The sequence below is a fragment of the Pan troglodytes genome, chromosome 12 (assembly GCF_028858775.2).
Source record: "Pan troglodytes isolate AG18354 chromosome 12, NHGRI_mPanTro3-v2.0_pri, whole genome shotgun sequence".
In the NCBI taxonomy this organism is placed as follows: Eukaryota; Metazoa; Chordata; class Mammalia; order Primates; family Hominidae; genus Pan; species Pan troglodytes.
The window spans coordinates 114,033,876-114,059,621 of record NC_072410.2 but is presented as its reverse complement, the minus strand read 5'-3'; the positions used below and the strand labels follow the sequence as shown (position 1 = coordinate 114,059,621).

Below are 25,746 nucleotides of genomic sequence, written 5' to 3'. Positions count from 1 at the left end.
CGCTGTCCCTCCTAAAGTCCTACCTAAAGGAAACAACTCTCTCAGAAGTTCCAAAACGTTGATATATTAAAGAGTAATGAGTTATTTGTAACAATATGTCAGAATTTTAAACTCCGAAATAAATGAAAAATGATGACTAAGAATATTCTAAGAGGTATATTACAACACCTGGGTTTTAAAACATTCTTGAGAGTCATTTCAATGCCCAATCCCAAATTCTAAAAACATTATTATAATATCATTTCACACATAAAAATAAAAGATTTCACACATATCTATGATTATAAATAAGATTTCAGCTAATTAAGAACATATAAAAATGTCCATACCATATCACGGTGCTCCAAGTTAACCCCACATTTCAGTAGTTCCTCTACGATGTGCACATGCCCTTCTTTCGATGCAGATATAAGTGCTGTCCAATTATCCTTGAACATATATTTTAAAAGTTATCATTTTCAAACCAAAAATAACACGTCAAAGTAAGGAAAACTACATTTGAACTTACATACCAAATGATCATACCAAGTTGACATGGTGTGACCCATGCTAACTAAACTACTCTAAAGTCATACTGAAGCTCTCTTAAGATTCTATCTGTCCACTTGCATCACTAAGAATGGGGTAAACATGGCTTTACAACTGCTTGTTCAGTCTACTCACTGAACTTCTAATCATATACTGCGCTTTTTAAAAACGAGAAAAGATGATCATCAAAACCTCAAAGCTAATCCTCATGGCTAGCCACCATTACTATAATATAAATTGGAATTAAAGAGGCTGTAATCAGATTTAAAAGCACATTCACAGGTTAGCAGACTACAGAGATCTCATATGATGTGTTTAGAAACCATGTGATAAAGAACTATTCTCTTTTATTTTTTAATTCCTAACTGTAATATAATTCAAATGATCATTCAATTAAGAAACAAAATAGATGTAGCTGTGTGACCCTCAAAAGCAATTCCAAAAATACAGGGAGAATCAGAGGAAATGTAACCGTGTGGAATGTTGATTTACCCCTCACAAGTGATATCAGAAGGGGCCATATATTCCTGGCCATTATCACATGTAATGATATTATTTATAGTAAGTTACCATTATGGGGAGTTACTTAACATGACTCGTATGTGGATATCTTCTAGGTGGACATTTAACTATATGTACACATGCTCTCTATTCAGCCAGTCTCATCCATATAAAAAAACCAAAGAGCTGAGATCCTTCATTGAAAGTAAAAATTTCTCTCCTGTATTACTCCTTTAAAAAAAAACTGATATAGCCCACTAGGCAAAGTTGAAATACATGTAAAAGTTTTAATTACTACTTTTGAATCACTTCTGAAAAACAAAAAAATAGCTAAGAAAAAAGTGAGTAAATGATGAGTAAATTATTTTAATATATACCAAATCTTCCAGATTGCAGTTAGCTCCATTCTTAATTAATTCCTTCACTATTTCCAGATTGCCTTGTTCGGCAGCTATCATCAGTGGAGTCTGGCCACACTAGAGAATATAAAAGACAAAGGGAACTTATCAAGATACTGCACTTTTACTAAAACATCACAGTTAAATATACCACACATTTTCATGAATGTATGTTAAGCATTGTTTAGTTGTGTTTACTATATTTAATTTAGAAACAGCTTTGAACTTTCAGTTTACTAATAATTTAAAAGTCAAAGAAAAAATAAAACATAATTTTTCTTCCCACAGTATTAATAATCTGTTTTTGGCACTGCAAATTCATTTAAAGTAAGTAAATATGAATAACACTAGGATTTGGAATGCAATTACTGAAATATACATAAAATTTCAGAATACTTATGGTAGCCAAATTCTCTAACAATACAGGTAGAATATGATCTAAAATGTGTTTTTAATTATATATATGTTTTGTCTGAAATAGGACCAGAAGAAGAAAAGTAAAATAATAAATAAAAACAACCAGGTGCTATGTATGTACACATATGTAGTTTTTTAAAGCCTTCTCTTAGAAACTTAGTTCATTAAACTAAATAAAGCTCCTACTGCTGAAATCAGTGTCCCAGCCTTTGTGTTAAGAATGAGTCACAGGAGTACAGAGACGATGCTCCCTCAGCCCTGGAGACGAGGGCAGGGCTCAGGCAGCTGGGTGCCTGGACAAGTCACCCCTAACAGCAAGTCTCATCTACTGCAAGTGCAGTACAAAAGTTATCATTTTCTGTAAGTGCCATGACAGGAAACAGATCGGCAAATACCAGGTTAGGCCGAGCGCAGTGGCTCAAGCCTGTAATCCCAGCACTTTGGGAGACCAAGGTGGACGGATCACATGAGGCCAGGAGTTCAAGACCAGCCTGACCAACATGGTGAAACCCTGTCTCTACTAAAAATACAAAAAATTAGCCAGACGTGGTAGCACACGCCTGTAATCCCAGCTACCTGGGAGGCTGAGACATGAGAATCGCTGGAACCTGGGAGGCAAAGGTTGCAGTGAGCTGAGATCGCACCACTGCACTCCAGCCTGGGTGACAGAGCAAGACTTGTCTCAAAAAAAAATTTAAATTAAAATTTTTCAAAAAAGGAAGTACCAGGTTAAAGACTGATGATACTAAAGGTACTAAGACACACTAAGGCATATGAGAAAAATGTACACCAAAAATTAAGTTTAATTATGCAAACACTTAAACACCTACTTACTACATGTATATTAGTATGGGGGGAAAATCTACGATTCTTTTAAATGCCCACCTGACATTATTCCTCTGCTTCAAACCCTTCAATGTTTTCCCATAGTTCTTCTGGATAAGAACCGACATCCTTACCCAAGCTGACACAAACCCTGAGTGACGCGGAGCAGGGCATGCCTGGCTCTCGACCCAGTCTGTGCCACCCCCGGCCTCAACGTGTCCTCCTGCTCATTCCCACCTCCTTACTGATCCCCTATAATTTACTTTTCCTATACTAATCCTTGTTTGTAACCACATTTTCATTGTGTGATTAACAACTGATTATTGTCTGTCTCCCCTAAAGGCCGGGAAACATGTCTGTTTTGCTTATGGGTTTAAAACTATATACCCAGTGTGAGGGACAGTGACTGCCACACAGGTACCCAAATATTTGCTGAGTAAACGAATGAGCAAAGTCTCAAAGAATTTAAAAATCTATTAGGCACAACATCCAAATAAGCAAATAGTTATAATGATTAGCAAAATACAACAGATGCTATTATAAGAATAATACAAGTAAGGATTTAAACACGAACACTGGTTTAAAGTTCAAATATCGGTCACGTTAAATATAGACATTCCTATGTAAGGATGGATGCTAAATTATATGTGGTAGCCACATGTCATCCAACCAGGGTCATTAGGGAATGACGTATTACACATAAATAGATTTTCTGGGTGAAAAAATTTATCTTCTCAACATTAAAGCTGATTATAACTTTTATGATAATCATCATTCTAAAAAGCTATGCACGTACTGCTACTTGTTAAACAGATTACCTTAAACGTTATGTTTAGAATTCTGAGTCATAACTAGCAACATCAATTACTATGCCATGCATGCCTCTGTCCGCTCTAGGTTCTTTGGTTTACATTCTATAGAACTGTTCTCCCTTCTAATCTACTGGGATAAAAAGTCAGGTATCAAAGTCATTGGTAGAATATATAAATTAAAGCAACAAACTCTAAATCCACAGTCCTGAGAATACATCAATTTTACATCACAGTTTTCAAAATTATAATTCCAAAGACTCAGGGAAGTTTTCTGTTTACTCTCTGGGTCACAGTTACATTTCAGATGTTCACATAGATAAGTGTTTCTAGATAATGAGAGAAAAACATAATATAAATGTTATAAATATATAACATAATATAAATGTTATAAATACATATAACACAAGTAGGAAAGATGGTATAAATTTGATAGCCTAGAAACATGCCAAATGAAAGATTAGAATTGTCATTATTTTCTCTTGCAGAAACTATTAGCTGTCTACCCAGTAACTAGAAAGACAGGGCTTGTTGGGGGTGGCAATGAGCTCAGCTGAAAAAAAAAACACCCAGTGTTCAGCCTCACTTGCAGCTGGAAATAATCGCACAACGGTGCCCTGGCTAGCTCTCCCAGGAAAGCGCTGTACTAATTCAGCTGGTCTGTGCCTTTTCCTTCTTCTTGCCCAATACTGAGACACAGTGCTGGAGCTTTTGCTACATGACTGATGTGATGCAATAGGCACACAGTGAGGACTGGCCAGAAAGAAAGGAGCCTGGGTTCTGAATCCATCTATCAGCCTTGAAATGGCTCATCTAGCTTGTCATAATGTGAGAAAAACAAAACCTTAATTTGTCTAAATCACTGTTTTGAGAGCTGTTCCATGCAGTACAAAGCAATTCTTAACTGATGCACCTTTTGTAGCTACGCTATCCAAAAAGATAATGACTTTCAGGAAAGGCTGCCATAAAGTTTTACAGGATCCCCAAAAATAGAACAATTGTTACTTTAAAAGTTGGGCCTGAAAATAAAGCCTATCTTTGGATTCTCCTAGTTCTTGCTTAACCAGTCCAGTAACTACAGTTGTAGAGATAGAGTAACTTATGTCATGAAAACTTTCATTTTTCTACTTGAAAATGAATCAATAAAGATCCTTTCCATACCTGACCCCATACATCCCAGCAAATTCCATGCCTATCTCCTTCTAGAAAACACAGGATTACATTCCACATAATCCCCGCTCTACTACTCATAGTGACCTCAAGCCAAAACACACCAAAAACAAAACAGAAGACTATGCACCTACTGAAATACTGGACTTTATCTCAGCTTCCCAGAAGACTACAATGCAAAAACAACTATTATTTAAGCATCTTTTTGCTCTTCCCAATTTCTAGGTTCCCATTTCTACTTATTTAAGTGTATGAGACCTAAATAACCACTGTTTTTTTTAAAGCAGTCCTTCTGGAGGGTTTCTACTTCTTCCAGTAACCACAGTGAAACTAAAACATTTTGAAATCCTCCTTTGAAATTTCCTTTAAAGTCTATTTACAGGCCAGGCACAGTGACTCTCATGCCTGTAATCCTAGCACTTTGGGAGGCTGAGGCAGGTGGATCACTTGTGCCCAGGAGTTGTAGAATAGCCTGGGCAACATTGTGAAACTTCATCTCTACAAAAAAAATTTTTTTTAATGAGCCAGGCATGGTAGCACACGCCTGTAGTCCTAGCTACTCAGGTGGCTGAGATGGGAGGATTGCTTAAGCCCAGCAGGTCAAGGCTGCAGTGAGCTGGATCATGCCACTACACTCCAGCCTGGGCAACAGAGCAAGGCCCGGTCTCAAAAAAATAAAATAAAATAAAGTTTACTCATAAACATACAGCAAAATCCATTGTTTAAAGTCTCAGTTCATTTTCTTAAATGGGAAAAAAATGACCAGCCTCAACACTATTCCCTTATACCAAGGACAGCTGACAGTGACTGTTTGTTCCTTTCAAAAATAAAATAAAAATAAAAACTCTTCACTACTCTATAAAGGACAAAGATTTGCCATCATTGAGAATATTCATAGGCCAAAGATTTATCTAGTTTATAAATAAAGCAATAAAAGGAAACTAGAATTCACTGTTTGTGGCCAATTATGTGCTAATAAGCACACTATCAGGCAATTTTATCCCTTTTTAAATTTGCTTATTTTATATTTTTTAGAGATAGGGTCTCAGTCTGTTGCCCAGGCTGGAGTGTAGTGGTGCAGTCATAGCTCACTGCAGCCTTGAACTCCTGGGGTCAAGCAATCCTCCCACCTCAGCCTCCCAAGTAGCTAGGTCTAAAAGGTGCCACACCTGGCTAATATTTTTTAGAAGTAGGGTCTCACTACAGTGCCCAGGCTGGTCTCAAACTCCTAGGCTCAAGAGATTCAGCCTCTCAAAGTGCTGGGATTACAGGTGTGAGCCACCACATACAGCCTACCCACATTATTTTAATTGATCTAATACTTAAGAATCTTTCTCAAAACTGGTAACCAAACATATTAACATGAAGTTACATAAATATTTTTTAAAATGAGAATAAAGGGGAAAAAATACAAACAACTTTTTGTAATTCTATAAAAATTACACTTTATCAGAAGTTGTAAAAGCAAAATGCTAAAAAAAAAAAAAAAAATACCAACTTTTACACTGAGCCATAACTGAAAAAGCCTAGGTGGTTTCAAATTATCACGTTAAAACTCCAATTTAAATTGATACAATATTAAACTGGATATGTTAATTAATATACACTAAATGCTTATCTTGCATGATGCTAAATTAAGCTCTATGTCACTGTGCTTTACTCCTTATAGCAATAAGATTAATTTTACGCTTATTGATGTGCTATTTTTTCCTTCCAAGTGAAGCTGTTTTCTTAGCGTTCCCTAGACAAGTGTCTCTAAAGTAAAATTTAATGTTTTCAAACTATCATATGGTTATTCCAAATATGCTAACATATGCTAACAAAATGACTACTTCTGTAATCTTTTTGTAACAACCTCCAATTATAAATGTTATATCTTATCTATGTATAACAATTTTTGACTATTCATAATCATTGAAGGGGGTAATGATGTTAACTAATGAAAATATACTTTGTTCAATATAGAAACATTGAAAATATAGGCATTATCATTAAATAAATTTTATTCTGAAGACTCAAAAAAAAAAACAGAGCTTACACAGATTATAATTTGTTTAAAGTCAAATAGAGCAAAGTTCAAATATGGACTCTACCAAATAATATCTTGGATAGGAAACTGAGGAATTCAGTCATTTACCCATAAATAAAGATAAATAACAGTATTATTCTTTATACAGCTGCTACGCAAGTTAAATGAGCTAAGATATAGAAAATATATACCAGAATATTTGCATAAGTATTCAATAAAAACATTAGCTATTATTCAATAGCTAATGAAAATGAACGAAAACATTCAATAAAATCATTAGCTATTATTGTAATAACAACATTTTTATATCAACATTTCCTTAATGACTGAGTTAACATTAAATGAAATTAGGTACCACAGGTCAGAAAAAGTAATAATAAAGTAATTCAGCAGCTTTAAAAACATTTATATGTCAGGCATGATGCCTCACGCCTGTAATCCCAGGACTTTGGGAGGTCGAGGCGGGCAGACAGATTGAGTCCAGGAGTTGGAGACCAGCCTGGGCAACATGGCAAAAACCCATCTCGACTAAGATACAAAAAATTAGCCAGGTATGGTGGTGCACACCTGTGTCCCAGCTACTTGGAGGGCTGAAGCAGGAGGATCGCTTGAGCCTGGGAGGTCGAGGCTGCAGTGATCCCTGATTCTGCCACTGCACTCCAGGTTGGGCGATGGAGTGAGAACCTGTCTAAAAACAAAAAACACAAGCAAAAACATGTATAATATTTGCACACCCATGCTTATAGCAGCATTATTCACAATAGCCAAGGGATGGAAGCAACCCAAATTTCTAGCCACAGATGAACAGACCAAGAAAATGTGCTACGTACATACAATGAAATATTATTCAGCCTTAAAAAGGAAGGAAATCCTGTTACGTGCTATAACGTGGATGAACCTTGAGGATATTATGCTAACTGAAATAAGCCAGTGACAAAAAGACAAACAGTATTTAAGTCCAATTACATGAGGTGTCTAAATAGTCATATTCATACAAATAGAAAGTAAAACGGTCACTGCCAGGGTTTAGGGAGAGGGGGAAAGGGAGAGCTGCTGTTTAATAGACAGAATTTTGATTTTGCAAGATGAAAAAGTTCTGGTAGACCGGATGCAGTGGTCATGCCTGCAATCGCAGCACTTTAGGAGGCTGAGGTGGGCGAATCACTTGAGGTCAGGAGTTCGAGACCAGCCTGACCAACATGGTGAAACCCCATCTCTACTAAAAATATAAAAAATTAGCCAGGTGTGGTGGCGCATGACTGTAGTCCAAGTTACTCAGGAGGCTGAGGCATGAGAATCACTTGAACGCAGGGGGCGGAGGTTGCAGTGAGCCGAGATCACACCACTTCACACCAACCTGGGTGACAGAGTGAGACTCTGTCTCAAAAAAAAAAAGAAAAAAAAAAAAAAGAAAAAGTTCTGGAATCTATTGCCCAACAATGGAGAAATACTTAATACTCCTAAACTGTATCCTTAAAAATGGTTAAGATAGTAAAGACAATAAATTTTATGTTATGTGTTTATCACAATAAAAAAATTATAAATAAAACTTTTTATATGTCTACACAAGATATATATGTAAGCAAATATATACAAACACATAAGTATATATACATACACATACACATATAGTGTAAAATAAAAAACCACTCCTTATTCATCTTATCTACTGGCAAGAAATATTATACTCTTGAAAACACACACAGTTCTAAGAGACAGGGTTGTTTTCCTTAAGTTTTGTAAAACAAACACATACCCTGATACTTACAATATTTATACAAAACTGTATTAGCACCTAAAATGTCCTGCCAAATAATAATAGCTTGGCTTGCCGGACGCGATGGCTCACACCTGTAATCCCAGCACTCTGGGAGGCCTAGGTGGGTGGATCATGAGGTCAGGAGACCATCCTGGCTAACACGGTGAAACCCCATCTCTACTAAAAATACAAAAAAAAAAATTAGCCGGGCGTGGTGGCGGGCGCCTGTAGTCCCAACTACTCGGGAGGCTGAGGCAGGAGAATGGTGTGAACCCAGGAGGCGGAGCTTGCAGGGAGCCAAGATCCCGCCACTGTACACCAGCCTGGGCGACAGAGTGAGACTCCATCTCAAAAAAAATAAAATAATATAAAATAATAGTTTGGCTTTTCATAATGAACTAAGATCCACATTTTTTACCTCATAACATTGAGGAGAAATATCTCATTTGAGTTAATGTTTATTAGTGTGTTACTAAATATAATACATAACCTATTTAACTCTCTAATACAGATGTAGGGTTTTTAATAATCCCAAAGTGTGTGGGACAAACAATGGAGGAAGATAGTTGGGGCTCATTAAAGAAAGTATTTCAGGCCAGGCAGGGTGGCTCACGATTGTAATCCCAGCACTTTGGGAGGCCGAGGCGGGCGGATCACCTGAGGTCAGGAGTTCAAGACCAGCCTGGCCAACATGGAGAAACCCTGTCTCTACTAAAACTACAAAATTAGCCGAGCGTGGTGACACATGCCTATAATCCCAGCTACTAGGGAGGCTGAGGCAGGAGAATCGCTTGAACCTGGGAGGCGGAGGTTGTGGTGAGCTGAGATCGTGCCATTGCACTCCAGCCTGGGCAACAAGAGTGAAACTCCATCTCAAAAAATAAAAATAAGAAAAAAAAAGAAAGTATTTCAACAGTCGCTGATTTTGTCTGGTTAATCAAGATCAGGTCCAGATGATCTCTAAAGTTTCATAGAAGTACTTGATTTCAGTAATCAAGCTTCCTGAATATTAATTATTCCATCAGGGGAAAAAAATCAATAAATCTAAATTCAATAGTCATTTATATAAGTTAAAATGTACTCCAAAAACATGGAATTTGAAGTACTTTTAACTATAAGACCTTCTATCATAAGTACAGTGCAGTATTACTAAGGGTTAGAACTACCTATTTCTTACACACTTCTATCCTATACATAGCAGGCAGTCAACGAATATTTGTGAAAGAATGTAATTTTGCAAACTTGGTCTTACCTCATTTCTCTCATCTACATCTTTGCATTTTTCAAGAAGAGCTTTCAGAGCAGGAATGTTTTCTTCCTCTACATAATTTATTACGCTCTGTGATATCAAAACTGACATTTTCACAGAAAGCTGCAATTAACTTTATTTGAATACCTGTTAAATTAGACAAAATACACATAATTTATAATTAGAAAAAATTAAGTTACTATTAAATACAATATCCTTCTTAACATTAACCTCATGCAAGGACGCCTCCAGTGGCAGAAGTGAAGATATGACTTCCCACGGCTTCCATAGCTCAGGTGTCAAAAAGCTGCCGTGATGTCTCTTAGGTTCACACTCACCTCCATCTTAACTTATCCAAACACCAAACTCCACATCCATCCCCAAACCCTCCTCATCACCACTCCAAAATGCTCCCCTGCTCCTCCTGCTGTCACCATCCCAGTAAACGGCAGCTCCAGGTCCATTCTTCCAAGGCCAAAAGCATTGAAATTGTTCATGACTTACCTCTTCCTCTTACACCCTACACTCAATTTATTAGCAAATCCTTTTGGCTCTACCTGTAAAATACATTTCACATCTGACTACTACTGACCACTTCCATCACTGCCACCCTGGACGAGCCACCGTGACTCACCTGCATCACTATCATCGCTTCCTAACTGGTCTCCCTGCCTCCACTTTACCTGGAAGAGTGGATTTTAAATGGTCTCACTGCAAATAAATAATTAAGTATCGGAGGTGATGAATATGTTCATTAGCCTGATTTGATCATTCCACAATGGATACATGTATCAAAACATCACATTGTACCCCATAAATATATATAATTAGTCAATTAAAATTACATTACTTTTTTTAAAACTTTAACATATATCAGAATCACCTGAAGAGCTTTTAAAGCAGGTTCCTGGGCCCCACCGTCAGAGATTCTGACTCAGCAGGTCTGAGTGGGACCCCTGACTCTGCATCTTTATCCAGCTCCCTGTGACGCTGACAACACTGAGGAAGAACCACAATGTGAGCAGTACTAAGTCAGAGCATGGCCTCTTTTATTCAAAGCCCTCTAAGGGCTTCTCGGGGTGCTCAAAGTAAAATCAAATGTTTTTACCTTGGCCAAGATAACTCTTCAGTGGCAAGCCTCTCACCCGTGTGACACCTGTGACTGTAGCTCCTACCACTCCCTCTCACCCTCCTGGCTGCCTGGCCACACTGAGCACTGTCCCACTTCGCCAGGCCTCTGTGCTACTTTTCTGTCTGCCTAAAATTCTCTTCCACAGGACATGCACACGGCTCACCCCTGATCCCGTCAGGTCACCTGGTTACAAAGTCTCACTAGATGTGGGATGTCAGGGTACCGACCCCACACAGGCTTCACTGTCACCCTGCACTCTCAACCCTTTGTCCTGCTTTCACTGCTCTCCACACCACTTGCCACCATCCAAAAAATGACATATTGTTCACTTATTGTCTGTCTACCATAACTATACTTTAAGTTCCAAAAGAGTAGAAATTTTATTATATTCAACTGGACATCCAAATGCAAATAAATAAACAAACCTCAATCCATACTTTGTACCACATACAGGTGCTAACTCAAAATTGACCTAAATATAATGTCTGAAAGTACAAAACTTCTAGAAGAAAATATAGATGACCTCAGTGACCTTAGATTAAGAAAGATTTGATGTAACACTAAAAGCATGGTGCATAAAAAAAGAAAACTGATAAACCAGAGTTCGTCAAAATTGAAAACTTTGGCTGTTATGAAAATGAAATTATTTGGGACTGGTGAATCCTCTTTGCCTTCCTTTTCCTCCACCCTTGAACAGGACTGTCCATAACTGATATCCCATGCCCATTCCCTAACTCTATGTTGGAGCAGATAACTTGATTCTTGTGTTTCCCAGGTGGAAAGGAATCATGCCTCTGGATGGGCTACACCCAGACCCTCTCATACCTGATTTAGATGATGAGATTTAAATGAGACTGTGGACTTTGGGTTGATGCTGAAATGAACTGAGACTTTTGGGGAGGCCTTGGGATGGAGTGAATATGTTTTGACACAGGAAGGAAATCTATCTCTAGGGGCCAGAGGGCAGAAACTATAGCACTGTATGATTCTACTTATATAGCATTCTAGAAAAGGAAAACTGCAGGGGCAGAAAACAGATCGGGGCTGCCAGGGTCTAAGGCAGGGGAATGAGATGGCTACAAAAGAGTACAAGAGAATTTGGCGAGTTAATGGCTGTTCTATATCTTGACTGTGGTGGCAGTTACACAATCATTCGTTTGTCAAACTTCAGAACTGTCCACTAAAAAGGGTGAATGTTATTATATGTAAAGTATAAATCAGTATACCTTACTTTTAGGGAGTATATATTCAGAACAACTTGAATTTATACTCTTGGGTTGAAAAACTATTATTTTAAAAAATGATGTTATTTGATCCCATAGTTGCACTTCTAGGAATTATTCTAAAAACATGAGAAACATGAACAAAATTTTAAGATTTTAAGTAAAACAATTTTATCCATAAGAACAAAAATCTTAGAAATGGATATTATATAAATTATAAAAATTCACAAAGTAGGATAATATACAGTCATCAAAATGTCTCAAAAAATGTGTTACAGAAAAATGCTCATGATAGAAGAAGTGAGGTAAAAGATTAAGAGCTATATATACAGCATCTCAGCTATTTTAAATATATACATTTTTAAATACTGGAAATAAAAAAAGAACAAATGGTGATGGGCATTAGTGTAATTTTTATTTTCTTTAAAACCTTTATCTCCTACATGTTCTGGAATGTGATGCTTCTATCATTAGAAAGCAGTGAGGGTTTGTATTAGCAGTCATCACCAACACCTACCTTCATTTATTCCCACTCCTTCTAGGATCAAGCCTAAGGCCTCAGTGAGGTTTGCAGGATCTGGCTCTCCCTCTATACCAGCCCCAGCTCACCCCACAGCCCAGCCAAGCAGAAGAACTCAAATTCACCACACTCCCCCAGTGCTGCTCCACACTCCCGCCTATGCTCAATGTGCTCCTTCCATGTAGAACACCATCCTCATCTCTACTCTACCAAGGCATCCATCTCCCTCTGAGTCACACAGCTACCATTTTTCATCCAGTTTACCCCCTAAAGTGTGAGATCACGCAACCCCACACTCAGTGCCTTAGTTTAGACCTTCACCATCTATACTAATCAAGACCCCTAAGGTTGCAAGAGACTAATTTAAACTAGCTTAAGCAAAACAGAAAAATGTATTTGAAGGATACTGGTTTATTTCCCATAACCACACTACAGGAAGAGTGGGTGCCACTGGACCTCAAATGCCAGGAGGATTCTCTTTCTCTACTGGCTTAATCTACTTTCATTCCAGACCAACTACTTCTACACAAAGGAAAATATGGCTTCCCACAGCCATCCAGCCTCAAATCAGATCGTTTATTTATTTTTTGAGACAGGGTCTCACTCTGTCACTCAGACTGGAGTGCAGTAGCACGATCATGGCTCACTGCAGCCTTGACCTCTAGGGCTCAAGCGATCCTCCCACCTCAGCCTCCTGAGTAGTTGGGACTACAGGTGCACACCACCATGCCCAGCTAATTTTTCTATTTTTTGTAGAAATGAGGTTTCACCATGTTGCCCAGGCTGGTCTCAAACTCCTGGGCTCAAGTGATGCGCCTGCCTCTGCCTCCCAATGTGTTGGGATTACAGGCGTGAGCCACCGCACCTGGCCTAAATCAGATAGTCTCTAACACCAGAGAAAGCAGGCTATTCTTTGTTCCCAGATCCAACTGTCCCAGAAAAGGGCTCTGACTGCCCAGGCTGGATCTGTTGCACACCCAGAACCAAGCAACTAGAGATACAAAGTTGGGAGGGGGTTACAAGGTCACACCATATTGGCACTGTTTCCAGAAAAGAGTAAACAGTTGTGATCTAGGCATCAATCCTAAAAACATCTACTACACCATCTCTCACCCAGATGAATGTGACAGGCTAGCAACTTTTGCCTCCTCTCTCCAGGCCTGCCGCCTGCAATCCATTTGCCACACTGAAGCAAGAGTGACCTACAATACATCTCTCCTAAAACCAAGGTTGGGAGGACAGATGACAGCTTTACTACTTACAAGTTATTCAAGGAACTTACGCCTTCTAAGGCTTTTAAAGCAATTGTAAAGATGCAAATACACAATTCCTACGGAAAGCTTTGCTCTCCACTGAGCAGAGTGAAAACTCAGTAAGTTCAATTCTTGATAATGATGAGGGCATGCAGATTCTTCACAATCTGGCCCCATCTTACCATTCCAGTCTCATCTTTCTCCCCTCCTCAGCCCCATCCCTCCCACCCTCTACACAGTCACATCTACACCTCCAGCTCCAGCCAGACTGATCTACTTGCAGCTCCTTCACTGCCCCACACTTTGTTCTTTCCAGACCTTTGCACTTAATGCCCCCTCTGCTTAGAAAGTCCATTCTCCACGTATATATGCCTGGACAGCTCCTACCCATCCTTAAGAACATGGCTCTAACAGATCTTCTGGAAGCCTTCATTGACTGGCTGCTTACCCCAAGCTGGGACAGGCCCTGGGCTCCTCCACACCTGTGTATACATCTAGTTGTAGACTGCTCACATCACACTCAACTCTCCTCTCCATTTTACTTACTCTCTCCACATCTCCCTTAGACTAGAAGTTCTTGCAGCAGGATCTGCTTTATATCTAGCACAATGCCTACACAACAGGAGGTGAGAGAGAAAAGCAGCCCCTGACTGTCGGGAACTGACCCGGCACACACAGCCAGACTTGGTGTTCTAACATAAATGCAACAATTTCAAAGAATGCCAACATCAAACAAGGTCACTCTGTCACCAGGATATGAAGACAAAAATAAGACTACTCTGGAATCATATCTGAACACAGACAAAAACATGAACATCACCCAAACCACAAAATGCCCAAATATCTTCCTATCGTGGCTAATATGAAGGATTGCTGCTTCTTTATCAATTACAGCTTTAGCCTTACTCCATACCTCTAGCCTTTTCGTTAAGATTTTAAATATCCAATTGCAGAATTCCCACTCCTCCTTATTCCTGAAGCACCCAAGACTGAGCAAAGCTTTGCTTCCTTGAACTCTTCCCCGAATCACCTAACATCATCTCGAATCTTCTAAGTCCTTTCTAACAACCTCTTACAGAGACCCCCAACGTTCCCTAGGACAGGCATTCTCCTTCATTGCAGGGAGTTAATAAGACCAACTTTGTTCAACTAGAGGTATGTTCCTGGCAGTCTTTGACTAGAGGGCACTGACAGTGTTTAATAAATTTCACTGAATAACTGATTATTAAATGTCATAAGATGTTTGTAAGCACATATGTAAGTGCCTAGAAATTACAAAATAAAATTAGAACATTAAATCCACATCTGTTGATACACACAATAGTAAAACCAATGACACACTGTCATGTTTAAGAGCACGTGTGTAGTATAATTCTATTTGATAAAATAAATAAGACCTCCATATATGTATCTATCCAGTGTGTACACATGAACAAAAAGAAAAGTGTGGAAGGACACACACCTGGCTGTAAAATTCGTTATCTTACCATGTAGGACTAAAAGGAGGAGATGATTAGCTTTGCCTTCACGCGTCTTTTGTGCTATATTGTTTTACTTGATATATTAAGTCTACGTTCATTTTCAATAGAAAAAAAATGTTTCATCACAGGAGGAAAACTACAGCTTCTCATCTTTCCCATTTCAGTTCAACGTTCACTTCCAAAAGCCCTTTCGGCTTAAAACGAAGCTGTCTAGTGGTCAAAAGTATGGACCCTAGAGCCAGACTACCTTGGTTTGACTCCTGACTTTACTACTGACCGTTATATCATCCCAGGCTAGTTTCTTTTTTTTTCCTTAATTTTTTTAACTAATACATAATAATTGTACATGTTTATGGGGTATGTGTAATATTTGGATTACATGCATAGGATGTGTGATGATCAAATCAGAGAATTTAGGATATCCATCACCTCAAACTTTTATCATTTCTTGGTGCTGGGAACATCTCAAACCTTATCTTCTAGCTACTTTAAAATATACCATAAAAAATAAAATACACAATAAACTGTTAAGCATAGTACCATGCTGCTGAACACTAGAGCTTACTCCTTCTACCTAACTGTATGTCTGTACTTATTAACCAGCCTCTCTTTATCACTCCCTGTCCCCTGGGCTAGTTTCTTCACCTCAGTGTCTGAGTTTCCCCATCTTCAAATAACTGCACAATTACATGCAATGGGATTAAAATAATACCTAACCCATATGAAGCCAATAAATATTAGCTGTTTTACATAATAACAGAATATGATCATTTCTTAACCACCCTTTCTTGGTTGATTCTCATAACCTGGATTGTTCTCTATTATGGAATCTTTTTTATTCCTTCATAACACTTTACTAAACTTGTAATTTACATATTTATGTTTTTTAAATTTGTCTTTTTTTTTTTTTTTTTAGCTACACCTGCTGGAATGCAACATATTTACCTGATTAATAGCTGTCTCTCCCACTAGGATATAAGCTTTTAAAAGGAATGAATTATTTTCTTTTGTTCTATACCAAATACCCAACACTTAGCTTAATAGCTGGCCCATACAAGACACTATATTTCTTGAATAAATGGACATCAGTTGAATCTAATGTCCACAGCACTTTCTGTCTAATGGGAATATAAGGCTATACATTCTTTTGCACAATTAGCAAAAAAATTAATGTCTTGCCACCCGTTTTGAAAATGGCAGATGTTGCCAACAGTAATGTCAGAACAAAAAATTTATGTTGTAGTAAGTCCATTTTTAGAACTTGCCAATTTAATAGGCAAAATCTCTACATGTGTTCAAAATGCTTTCACCAAAAGGCCAATTGGTTAATAGACGCACCCTATAACTTTTCTCCGGTTACAGACACAGTGCATGAAAGCAACAATAGTGGCCATGCTGCCCAAGGCTTACTTATTTCTTATCCTCCAGATAATGACACAGTAAGTTCCTGAATGTGGCCCCTCCCATGGTTCTCTATCTCCAGCCCCTCTTCTCCTCCTCCCACTTAAGTCTCCAGCAACAATCACCCCTGTGCAGTCCCCAGAGCCTACCCTGGTGCTGACATTCCTGGGCCTGGGTGGCAGCACTTGCCCCCTCCACACAGAGGCCTAAGTGGTCCTCCTGAATTGTGTCTTCTTACAACCATTCTGTGCTCAAAACACCCCAACAGTTGTCCTCTCACTCAAAATCCCAGATCCCTACCAGGGCCAAGGCCTTGCTTGATCTATTCCACCCCTTCTCCACCTCCCTAAGCTCAACTCTTGCTGTTCCTTCTCCTTGACTCTGCTCAGGCCACAGTGACTTTCTGTACATACATCACCTGATCAGAGCTTCTCTGACCACCGTGTATAAATGGTGTATACCATTTAAACGTGTATAAAACAGCCCTCTCCCCCTCTACTATATCCCCCTTCCACAGCCCTACTTTAAAGGTCTTCTTTATAACACCTAGCATCACTCCACATACCACATACTTTGTTTTTGGTCTGCTTCCCCTAGCCAAACAAATGTAGCTCAATGAGAATAAAGACTATCTGTTTTGTTTACTGCTGAATCTCCAGCACTTAAGAGAAGTGCCTGGTACACCACAGAACCCAGTATCGGTGGAATGAATGGACATGCCCAAGCTGATCCAACCACCTGGAATGCCTGACCCAACTTTAACATTCTTAACAAGCCAAAACACACCCTTCAAAACCTCCCTCACGGGTCACCTATAAACTAACTTATGTATGCATATGTATGTATGTATGTATGTATTTAGTTATTTATTTTTATTGAGACAGGGTCTGGCTCTATTGCCCAGGATGGAGTGCAGTGGCACGTTCATAGCTCACTGCAGACTCAAACTCCTGGACTCAAGCTATCCTCCTGCCTCACCCTCCCTGAATAGCTGGGACTACAGGTGCATGCCAACACACCCAGATCATTGTTTACATTTTTAATTTTTGTAGAGACAAGTCTTGCTATATTGCCGAGGCTGCTCTTGAACTCCTAGCCTGAAGTGATCCTCCTGCCTTAGCCTCCCAAAGCACTGAGATTACAGGTGTGAGCCTGCATGCCCAGCCTTGAACTAATTTATTAAGGGCTGTTTCTCTCCTTCATTCTTACATCCCCAGAACCTATTACAGATCTAGAACAGGTAGAAACTTAATAGATAACTGTCAAATTGAATAACTGCATAGGTATGCTAAAGATACCTCTTCTGAAGGACTTTGCCCACCCACAGCCCCTGCTACCCTCAACAGCCATGTTCTCTAGCATCAGCCATTCCCAGGGATGGGCATATGATCTGTGGCATGAAACTGCTGAAAAAGATAAGCTGGGCCAATCAGATTTCTCTCTCTGGAACTGGGAATTAGAAACCAGAGACTGGGCCAATCAATATGGGTCACACATAAAATGATACAGTTCTGAGACAGCCAATCAGCAAAGAGAGAATACAACAGATATGAACAGAAAAGAGACTCCTCCTAAGTAAGAGAACAAATGTGGCCCCTAAGAGGAGGTCAGGGCTGCAGTGAGCCAAGATCACACCACCTGCACTCCAGCCTGGGCAACAGAGCTAGACCCTGTCTCAAAAAAAAAAAAAAGTTGCCCCAGGGAGATGTAGAAAACGGAGGTACCTGGGATCCTGACTTCTTTCTGACTCTCATTCAATCCTATTATCTCCTTTTCCTTGAAGTAAAAGATTTAAGTTTCTATTGTCTTCTAAACAGCCCTGACAAATACAGTAGCACATAAAATGGAGAAACTGACCGTTCTTGAGCAAAAACAGGAAGAAGGGGATGGCACATTCATACATGATCCTATAAAAATTAATCTGGCAGTGTATGTGACCCAGACTGGAAAAATACAAAGAATCAGGGCCCTAGATACCAGTCAAGGAATCACCAGACAGTACACAAGAGAGGCAGTGGGAATAGAGAAGAAATGAGGGATATTAACTTGAAAAATATAAAATCCCTGATATTTGAACTTTCTGAACTACCAAAATATCCAGAAGAGATATTCTGGATATAAAGATAAAACCATGTGACTGGTTGGAAAAGAAAACAGGTGGAAGATGACCAGATGCCCAGCATAGGTGACTGAAGAATGGAGCTGCCCTTAACCAAAAAAAAAAAAAAAAAAAAAAAAAAAAAAGCAGGAGAAAGAGCAGACTTTTCTCTACCTAAGTTATGCCTCCTCCCTCCCACCACCCCAGCTGGGCGAATGGGGCTTTGGCCAGGCTGAATTTGAAGTGTCCCAAAAGAGCTAGGTTGGAGAAACCCACCCAATACTTGGAAAAAGATACCGTTCACACTGTGTGTGAATGATCTGGAAATTATTCACACAAAGGGTGTAGAACAAGGATTCTCAAACTTGTATGCACCAAAATTATTTGGGAAGCTTGTCAAATACATATATCCCTTGAGCTCCTCCCCGGGAGAATCCCATTCCCTAGATCTGGGGTGGTGCCCAGAAACTGACATTTTAACAAGCACCCCAAAATGATTCTGATGAAAGTAGTCCATGCTAGTAAAGCTAGAAGAGAACAAAGAACACACCTGGCCACGGCATTTCCCAACCTGGGCTCTGCACTCAGTACCCCACGGTGGTTTAAAAAGGTGTAGATGTCTGGTCCTCAGTGTTGTCAAAATGTGGACAGGAACGAACCTGAAGGGGTGATTCCCGAGCCACACCTCAGGCCGAAGGAATGGGAATCTCTAAAACGCTAAGAAATCTACATTTTTAACAAGCGCCCATAGGGAGCAGAGATGGCTGCATAGTTATTCATAAAAAAATTTTTCATCGGTTTAAACCTGTCAACTTGAAAGAATAAAAATTCCAACATTACAAAGTGATGAAGAAATTATTTCCCTATAAATAAATCTTGGAGGCGTGGAAATCAATGGCTTGCACTATTTTGCCAGGCGTTTAAAAGCCTGCACAGGACAATGGAGCAATGGAGCCCACGATAAAAGCAAGGGAGAAAACAACACCTCCCGGCCCATGGAAGCCTAGGAGGAGGAACCTAGAACGACTAGCGGTACCAGCTAAGGGGGCTCTCAAGGTGGTGGATGTGCCAGAGGCTGCTTGGCAAAAGAAAAAAAACGGTTTTACCAACACCCTTCACCTCAACCCACCCGAGGGGCCCCTCAGGAGACAGACCACCTGAGACTCCAAGGTCGGAGACCTTCCCGGCGCTCCAGGAAACGCGGACTCGCCCCGAAAGCCGGGGCCCGAGCGTCCGGGGCCCGCGCCATGCCCTCCCCGGGACCCCCGGTCCGAGCTCGCCCCTTCCGCGCACTCCTCGGCTGTCCCACCTCCCCGCCCGACTCCCCGAGCCCGGCCTCGCCCCCGACTCCTCCCCAATCCCGCGGCAAAGCCTCGCGGACCGGCCTCCACACTGACGGTCTCCCAACCTGGTCCTCAGCTCCGGCGGAACGGGCCCGCTCGGCTGCAGGCGATGTCAGAGGACGGGGAAGTAAGAGACAGCGACTGCAAGCGCGTCGCCCTCACCACACCCGGCGGCCATATTCTTCCCTCTCCGCGAACTGACAGATCACGTGCCCTGGGTAGGGGCGGGACTCCGGGTTGCCTCGCCCCCTGGGCGTGGAGGGGAGGGGCGTAGAGCAGGCGGGGCTGGAGGGGCCGCGGGGCGGGGACACCCAGGACAAGCGCCCCAGGCAAGGTTTTTCAGTGTCAATGTCACTCTTATTACAGTTAATTTATTATCCCTATTTGCCATTATAATCAAGCTTATTCAGAGAAATAAACATCAATTATATCTTCAGAAGACAGCGCACATACACAAGAAATGAAAGCCCGCTCAGCAGCCTTCTTCCGGATCCAGGAGCGAGACCTCTGCCTTTCGCGGGGCCTGTAGTTCACACTCCTTCCAGGTCTCCCAGCACCTCCCTTCACCTCCTTCAGCCTCCACATTCCTAGGCCTTGCTGCCAACAAGCGTCAATCTTGATTTTTGAAAAGGTCCAAGGATGATTACGACGTGCGTAGGTTGCGAACCATCGAAAAGCACCCACCAATGTGTCAATCTGGCAACTCAGGAAAAAGCCAATAAGGAGCCTGACTTCATCAGAAGTTGGTGCGGGGTGGGGACAATGGCTCACACCTGTAATCCCAGCATTTTGGGAGGCCAAGACGGAGGATCACTTGAGCTCAGGAGTTTGAAACCAGCCTGGGCAACATGGAGAGACTTTTTCTCTACAAAAAAATAATAATAATACAAAAATACAAAACTTAGCCAGGCGTGGTGTTGCACACCTGTAGTCCCAGCCACTTAGGAGACAGAGGTGAGAGGATCACTTGAGCCCAGGAGTTCGAGGCTGCAGTGAGCTGAGATCACACCACTGCACTTCAGCCAGGGCAACAGGGCAAGATCCTGTCTCCAAACAAACAAACAAACAAACAAAAACGGAAGTTGGTGTGCCCCTCATGAAACAAGGAGCGAATACCCCAACGCGTACAGTGGAGTCCTAAATGGTGTGATTTCTTCGATAATGGCTTGCTAAGGCCAGCCACTGTTGTAAACAGGGCAGGGTGGGTCAGGAGTTGGGGGTTAGAAGTATGGTAGGTGTATTAGCCCGTTTTCACACTGCTATAAAGAACCACCTGAGACAGGGTAATTTATAAAGAAAAGAGGTTTAATTGACTCACAGTTCTGCATGGCTGGGGAAGCCTCAAGAAACTTAAAATCATGGCGGAAAGGGAAGCAAACACGTCCTTCATCACATGGCTGCAGGAAGAGAGGTGCCGAGCAACAGGGTCAAAAGCCCCTTTTACATCCAACAGATCTCGTGAGAATTCACTCACTATCACGAGAACAGCACGGGGGAAACCGCTGACGTGATCCAATCACCCCCGACCAAGTCCCTCCCTTGACACGTGGGGATTATGGGGAATACAATTGGAGATGAGATTTGGGTGGGGTCACAGAGCCAAACCATATCAGTAGGATATAAGGATGAAGCCAACCTTAGAGTAGGGGAGAAGACAAGGAAACAGGTTAAATGTGCGTTATTTAGCACAGCCTTTCTGAGTCCTGACCATGTCCTAGGCACTGTGCAGTAAGGAGGTAAGCACAGAGGATGGAGTTATCAACTCTGCTTGGGGTCCACTAGGAAGGTTCACAAAAGAAGGGACCCCCCCCCCCTCCACCTCCAGCTGTATCTGAAGTATAGTTTGTCCATCACATCAGTTGGATGGGGCTAGGAAGAATGTCCAGGTCGGGGAACAACACTTTGGAAAAGAATAGAGATGAGAAGCAGGGTGGCCCAAAGTTCCAGGAACTGTCAATATGTGCCAGCCTTGGGGCTGGGGTGGCAGCATGGGAGGGGGCAGTAGACGGAGCAGGGGTCAGCCTCTGAAGGGCCTTGAGTGTTAAGTACCATTTGGGAATTTGTTCTAGGGAAATAGAAGGCCACTGAAGGGATTAGAAGAGTATCAAATTTGTCCTATGGAAATAGAAGGCTGCCTCCCCCAGCATCCCCTACCCTTCCCACCACCCCCCAACCCCATCTTTCCTCAGCCTCCAGCTGTTTCCCTCAATCCCCTCCATCCTCCTCTTATCCTCTCACTGCTTCCTCCACCCTCTGCCCCCACATCCTCCCCCAACTCTCCCCACACCCCTCTTCCTCCCATCCCTCCCTCTGTCCTCCCGTCTTCCTCCAGCCACCCAAGCCTCTCCAATCCTCCCACCACTTCCCCTAGTCCTCCTTCTGTCCTCCCTCATCCTCTTCCCTCCCTCTCTTGGTAGCACAGTTTAGCACTCCCTCCTGGAAATATTTCTTTCTTTTTTTGGAGACGGAGTCTCGTTCTGTTGCCCAGGCTGGAGTGCAGTGGCGCGATCTCGACTCAGTGCAAGCTCTACCTCCCGGATTCACGCCATTCTCCTGCCTCAGCCTCCCGAGTAGCTGGGACTACAGGCGCCCGCCACAGCGGTCGGTTAATGTTTTGTATATTTAGTAGAGACGGGGTTTCATCGTGTTAGCCAGGATGGTCTCGATCTCCTGACCTCATGATCCGCCCGCCTCAGCCTCCCAAAGTGCTGGGATTACAGGCGTGAGCCACCGCGCCCGGCCCCCTCCTGGAAATATTTCTTCTCCTGGGCTTCTATCCCATTCTTCTGGCAGCTCCTTCTCAGATTCCACCTCCCATGAATTGTTGGGGTTGCAGAGTTCTGTCCCCACTGGACTCACCCATATCCCTCCCACCCACCCTTGCTCCTGTGTCACTAGTTTCAGAGCCCTGGCTCCAACCCTAACCACCAAAACTGGAAGTTGGAAGTCATCTTCCCCCTGATTAAATGGTCAGTTAATCAGCCCATCACCTGACTGTAGCCACTTTCATCCCAGTGATCTGTTTAAAGGCCTCAGAGCTCCCAACCGGGACTATCCGAATACCCCCAGCAACTCTCCCTGCTAACCCAGTAGCCCTGCTAACCATTTCTCCACAAGCTTGCCAGCTAATGCCACTTCTTTCATTAAACTCTTCAGTGGCCTTCTGTTTCCCCAGAACAAATTCCCAAATGGTACTTAACACTCGAGGCTCTTCAGAGGCTGGCCCTGCTCTGTCTTCTGCCCCCTCCCACGCTGCTACTCCCACCCCAAGGCTGGCAAATATTGACAGTTCCTGGAACTTTGAGCCGTGCTCCTTCTCATCTCCATTCTTTTCCAAAGTGATGTTCCCCAACCTGGACATTCTTCCTAGCCTCATCCAACCGACTGTGATGGGCAAATTCTATTTAAGATACAGCTGAGGGGGTCGCCTCTTTTGTGAACCTTCCTAGTGGGCCCCCACAGAGTTGGCCATTTCATTCTCCGTGCTTATCTTCATACTGCACAGTGCCTGGGACAGTGTCAGGACTCAGAAAGGCTGTGTTAAAGAAGGCACATTTAATCTCTGTCCTTGTTCTCTCCCCCACTCTAAGGTCGACTTCATCCGTATATCCCACCATACCTCCAACACCCCCTCCTCCACCCCACCCTGTTTACAAGAGTGGCTGCCCTTAGCAAAGCCATTACCAAAGAAATCACACCATTTAGGGCTTCATTGTATGTGTGGGGGTATTCTCTCCTTGTTTCATGAGGGTATGAACCCAAAATATCTGAGACAGTCTCAGTCAATTAAGAAAGTTTATTTTGCCAATGCTAAGGAGCACCCGTGACATACTCTCAGGCAGTCCTAAGGACATGTGCCCAGGGGGATCAGGGTACAGCTTGCTTTTAAACATGTTAGGGATGCATAACACATCAATCCATACGTGTAAGATTTACATTGGTTCCATCTGGAAGGGCGGGACAGCTGGAAGGGAGGGGGTGCTTCCAGGTCATAGGTAGATATAAAATTTCTCTGATTGGCAATTGGTTGAAAGAGTTATTATCAGTAGAAAGGGGTTTACTTTCTACTTTTTAAGACTTTACTTTTTAAGTCCAAGGTTTTATTATGCAGGTGAAGCTGCCAAGTATCAGGCTTCAGAGAGAATAGACTGTCAATGTTTCTCATCAGACTTTATGTCTGCATTGATGTTAATGCTGGAGGGATATAAAGAGGCCTGACTCCCTCTTCCATCATGGCCTGAACTAGATGTTAAGGTTAACTCTGGAATGCCCTTGGCAGAGAAGAGGGGTCCATGCAGACGGTTGGGAGGCCTTAGGATTTTATTTTTGGCTTACAAGCGTCACGTCAACTTCTGATGAAGCCGTCCATGCTCCTCGCTGGCAACTTCTGATGAAGCCATCCATGCTCCTTGCTGGCTTTCGCCTGAGTTGCCGGGTTGACACATGGGTGGTGCTTTTCAATGGTTCCCGACCTATGCACACCGCAATCATCTTTTTAAAATCACCTTTTTAAAAATCAAGATTGACACTTATTGGCAGCAAGGCCTAGGAATGTGGATTTTAAAAGATCTCTCCAGCTGATTCTAATGAAACACCCTGTCAGACTTGGTTTCGGTTCCATTGTGTCCCAATCAGTGATTTCAAATACCAACATCCTTTTTTAAGGTCAAGCAATGTTTGGAGGACCCACAGAGGACAGCAGGTGTCCTTCTAGTCATCGCCGATTGTGAAAGCAACACGGGAGTTTGCAGTTTGTGTTCTCGCAGGGATCTGTAGCCCCAGAATGGGAAGCTGTGCTCCAAACATAAGGAACTATGCGAATAGTCAGCAAGGCATTTGACAGCTTTTCTTGGTGGGTTTGTGGACACAGGAAGTGTGGGTTCTCTATCAGAGGTTGGTCACTGAAAGGGCTCACTGCAGTGTGCTGGTTAGTGAAATGATGACCCAGGAAGATGGGGCTCCTGAAGCCTTCGCCTCCCCCATCAAGCTCCATTTTGAGAAGGGCCGCCCTCATTCTAACCTCCACCCCACCTCTCTACCCCACCTCTCCCCCTAAACCCCCTAGTGCCTCTGCCCTCATAATTTCTGTAACTCCATCCCTCTACAACAAGCCCAGGAGACTGGCTTTAAGCAGTTCCAGGCTCATGCCCAGGCCGAGCTCTGCCCACCGGGTGTGAGCCATACTGGGTGTGTGTGAACCTGCACAACTGAAACACGTCTCTTTGAGGAACTTGGAACACAACAGTGAGCAAGGCAGGAGGAGAGCGAGGGAGTGCTGGGCTCTCCAGCTTGGGTGGTCCAAACACCGCTGAGCTTTCCTGGGGGTTCTCAGTGAAGAACTCTGCAAATGTCCATCTCAGAAGACACAGGAGGTTCAGTCCCAGACACCAATAAGACAATGCCCATGCCACCTGAACCTCCTGCTCCTCTCCCCAGCAAAGAAAAATCCCTGAGGATACGCAGCATGCAACTTGTTCTTTCTTAGGAATGTTTTGGAAAGCAATCCAGATAACAGCCTGGAAAGAGGTTATTGGAAACAGGCTCGGCTGTAGCCACATTTTGATGGAGGAGGAAAGGAGGGTCAGACGCCAGGTGTGGCAGGGGGCAGAT

At 42.1% G+C, this 25,746-nt stretch overlaps 1 protein-coding gene across 30 annotated transcripts in view; it reads right to left on the bottom strand.

Annotated features, from left to right (window-relative positions):
- KIDINS220 (kinase D interacting substrate 220) overlaps nt 1-20,380 on the bottom strand; it is a 116,048-nt gene extending 95,668 nt beyond the window's left edge. For 20 of the 30 annotated variants that reach the window (XR_010149639.1, XR_010149640.1, XR_010149642.1 and 17 more), the window contains exons 1-4: nt 20,202-20,345; nt 9,689-9,832; nt 1,407-1,505; nt 330-428 (exon numbers count right to left, since the gene is read on the bottom strand). Coding sequence is in view for 25 of the 30 variants with exons in the window: in XM_054678223.2 (XP_054534198.1) it covers nt 330-428; nt 1,407-1,505; nt 9,689-9,796 (306 nt within the window). In the remaining 5 variants the exon portion in view is untranslated. Of the gene's footprint in view, nt 1-329; nt 429-1,406; nt 1,506-9,688; nt 9,833-19,343; nt 19,448-20,201 lie in introns of those variants that run through there. The other 10 variants (XM_024354192.3, XM_024354195.3, XM_024354194.3 and 7 more) reach the window with 2 other exon arrangements.
- Between the last annotated feature and the right edge of the window lie 5,366 nt (nt 20,381-25,746).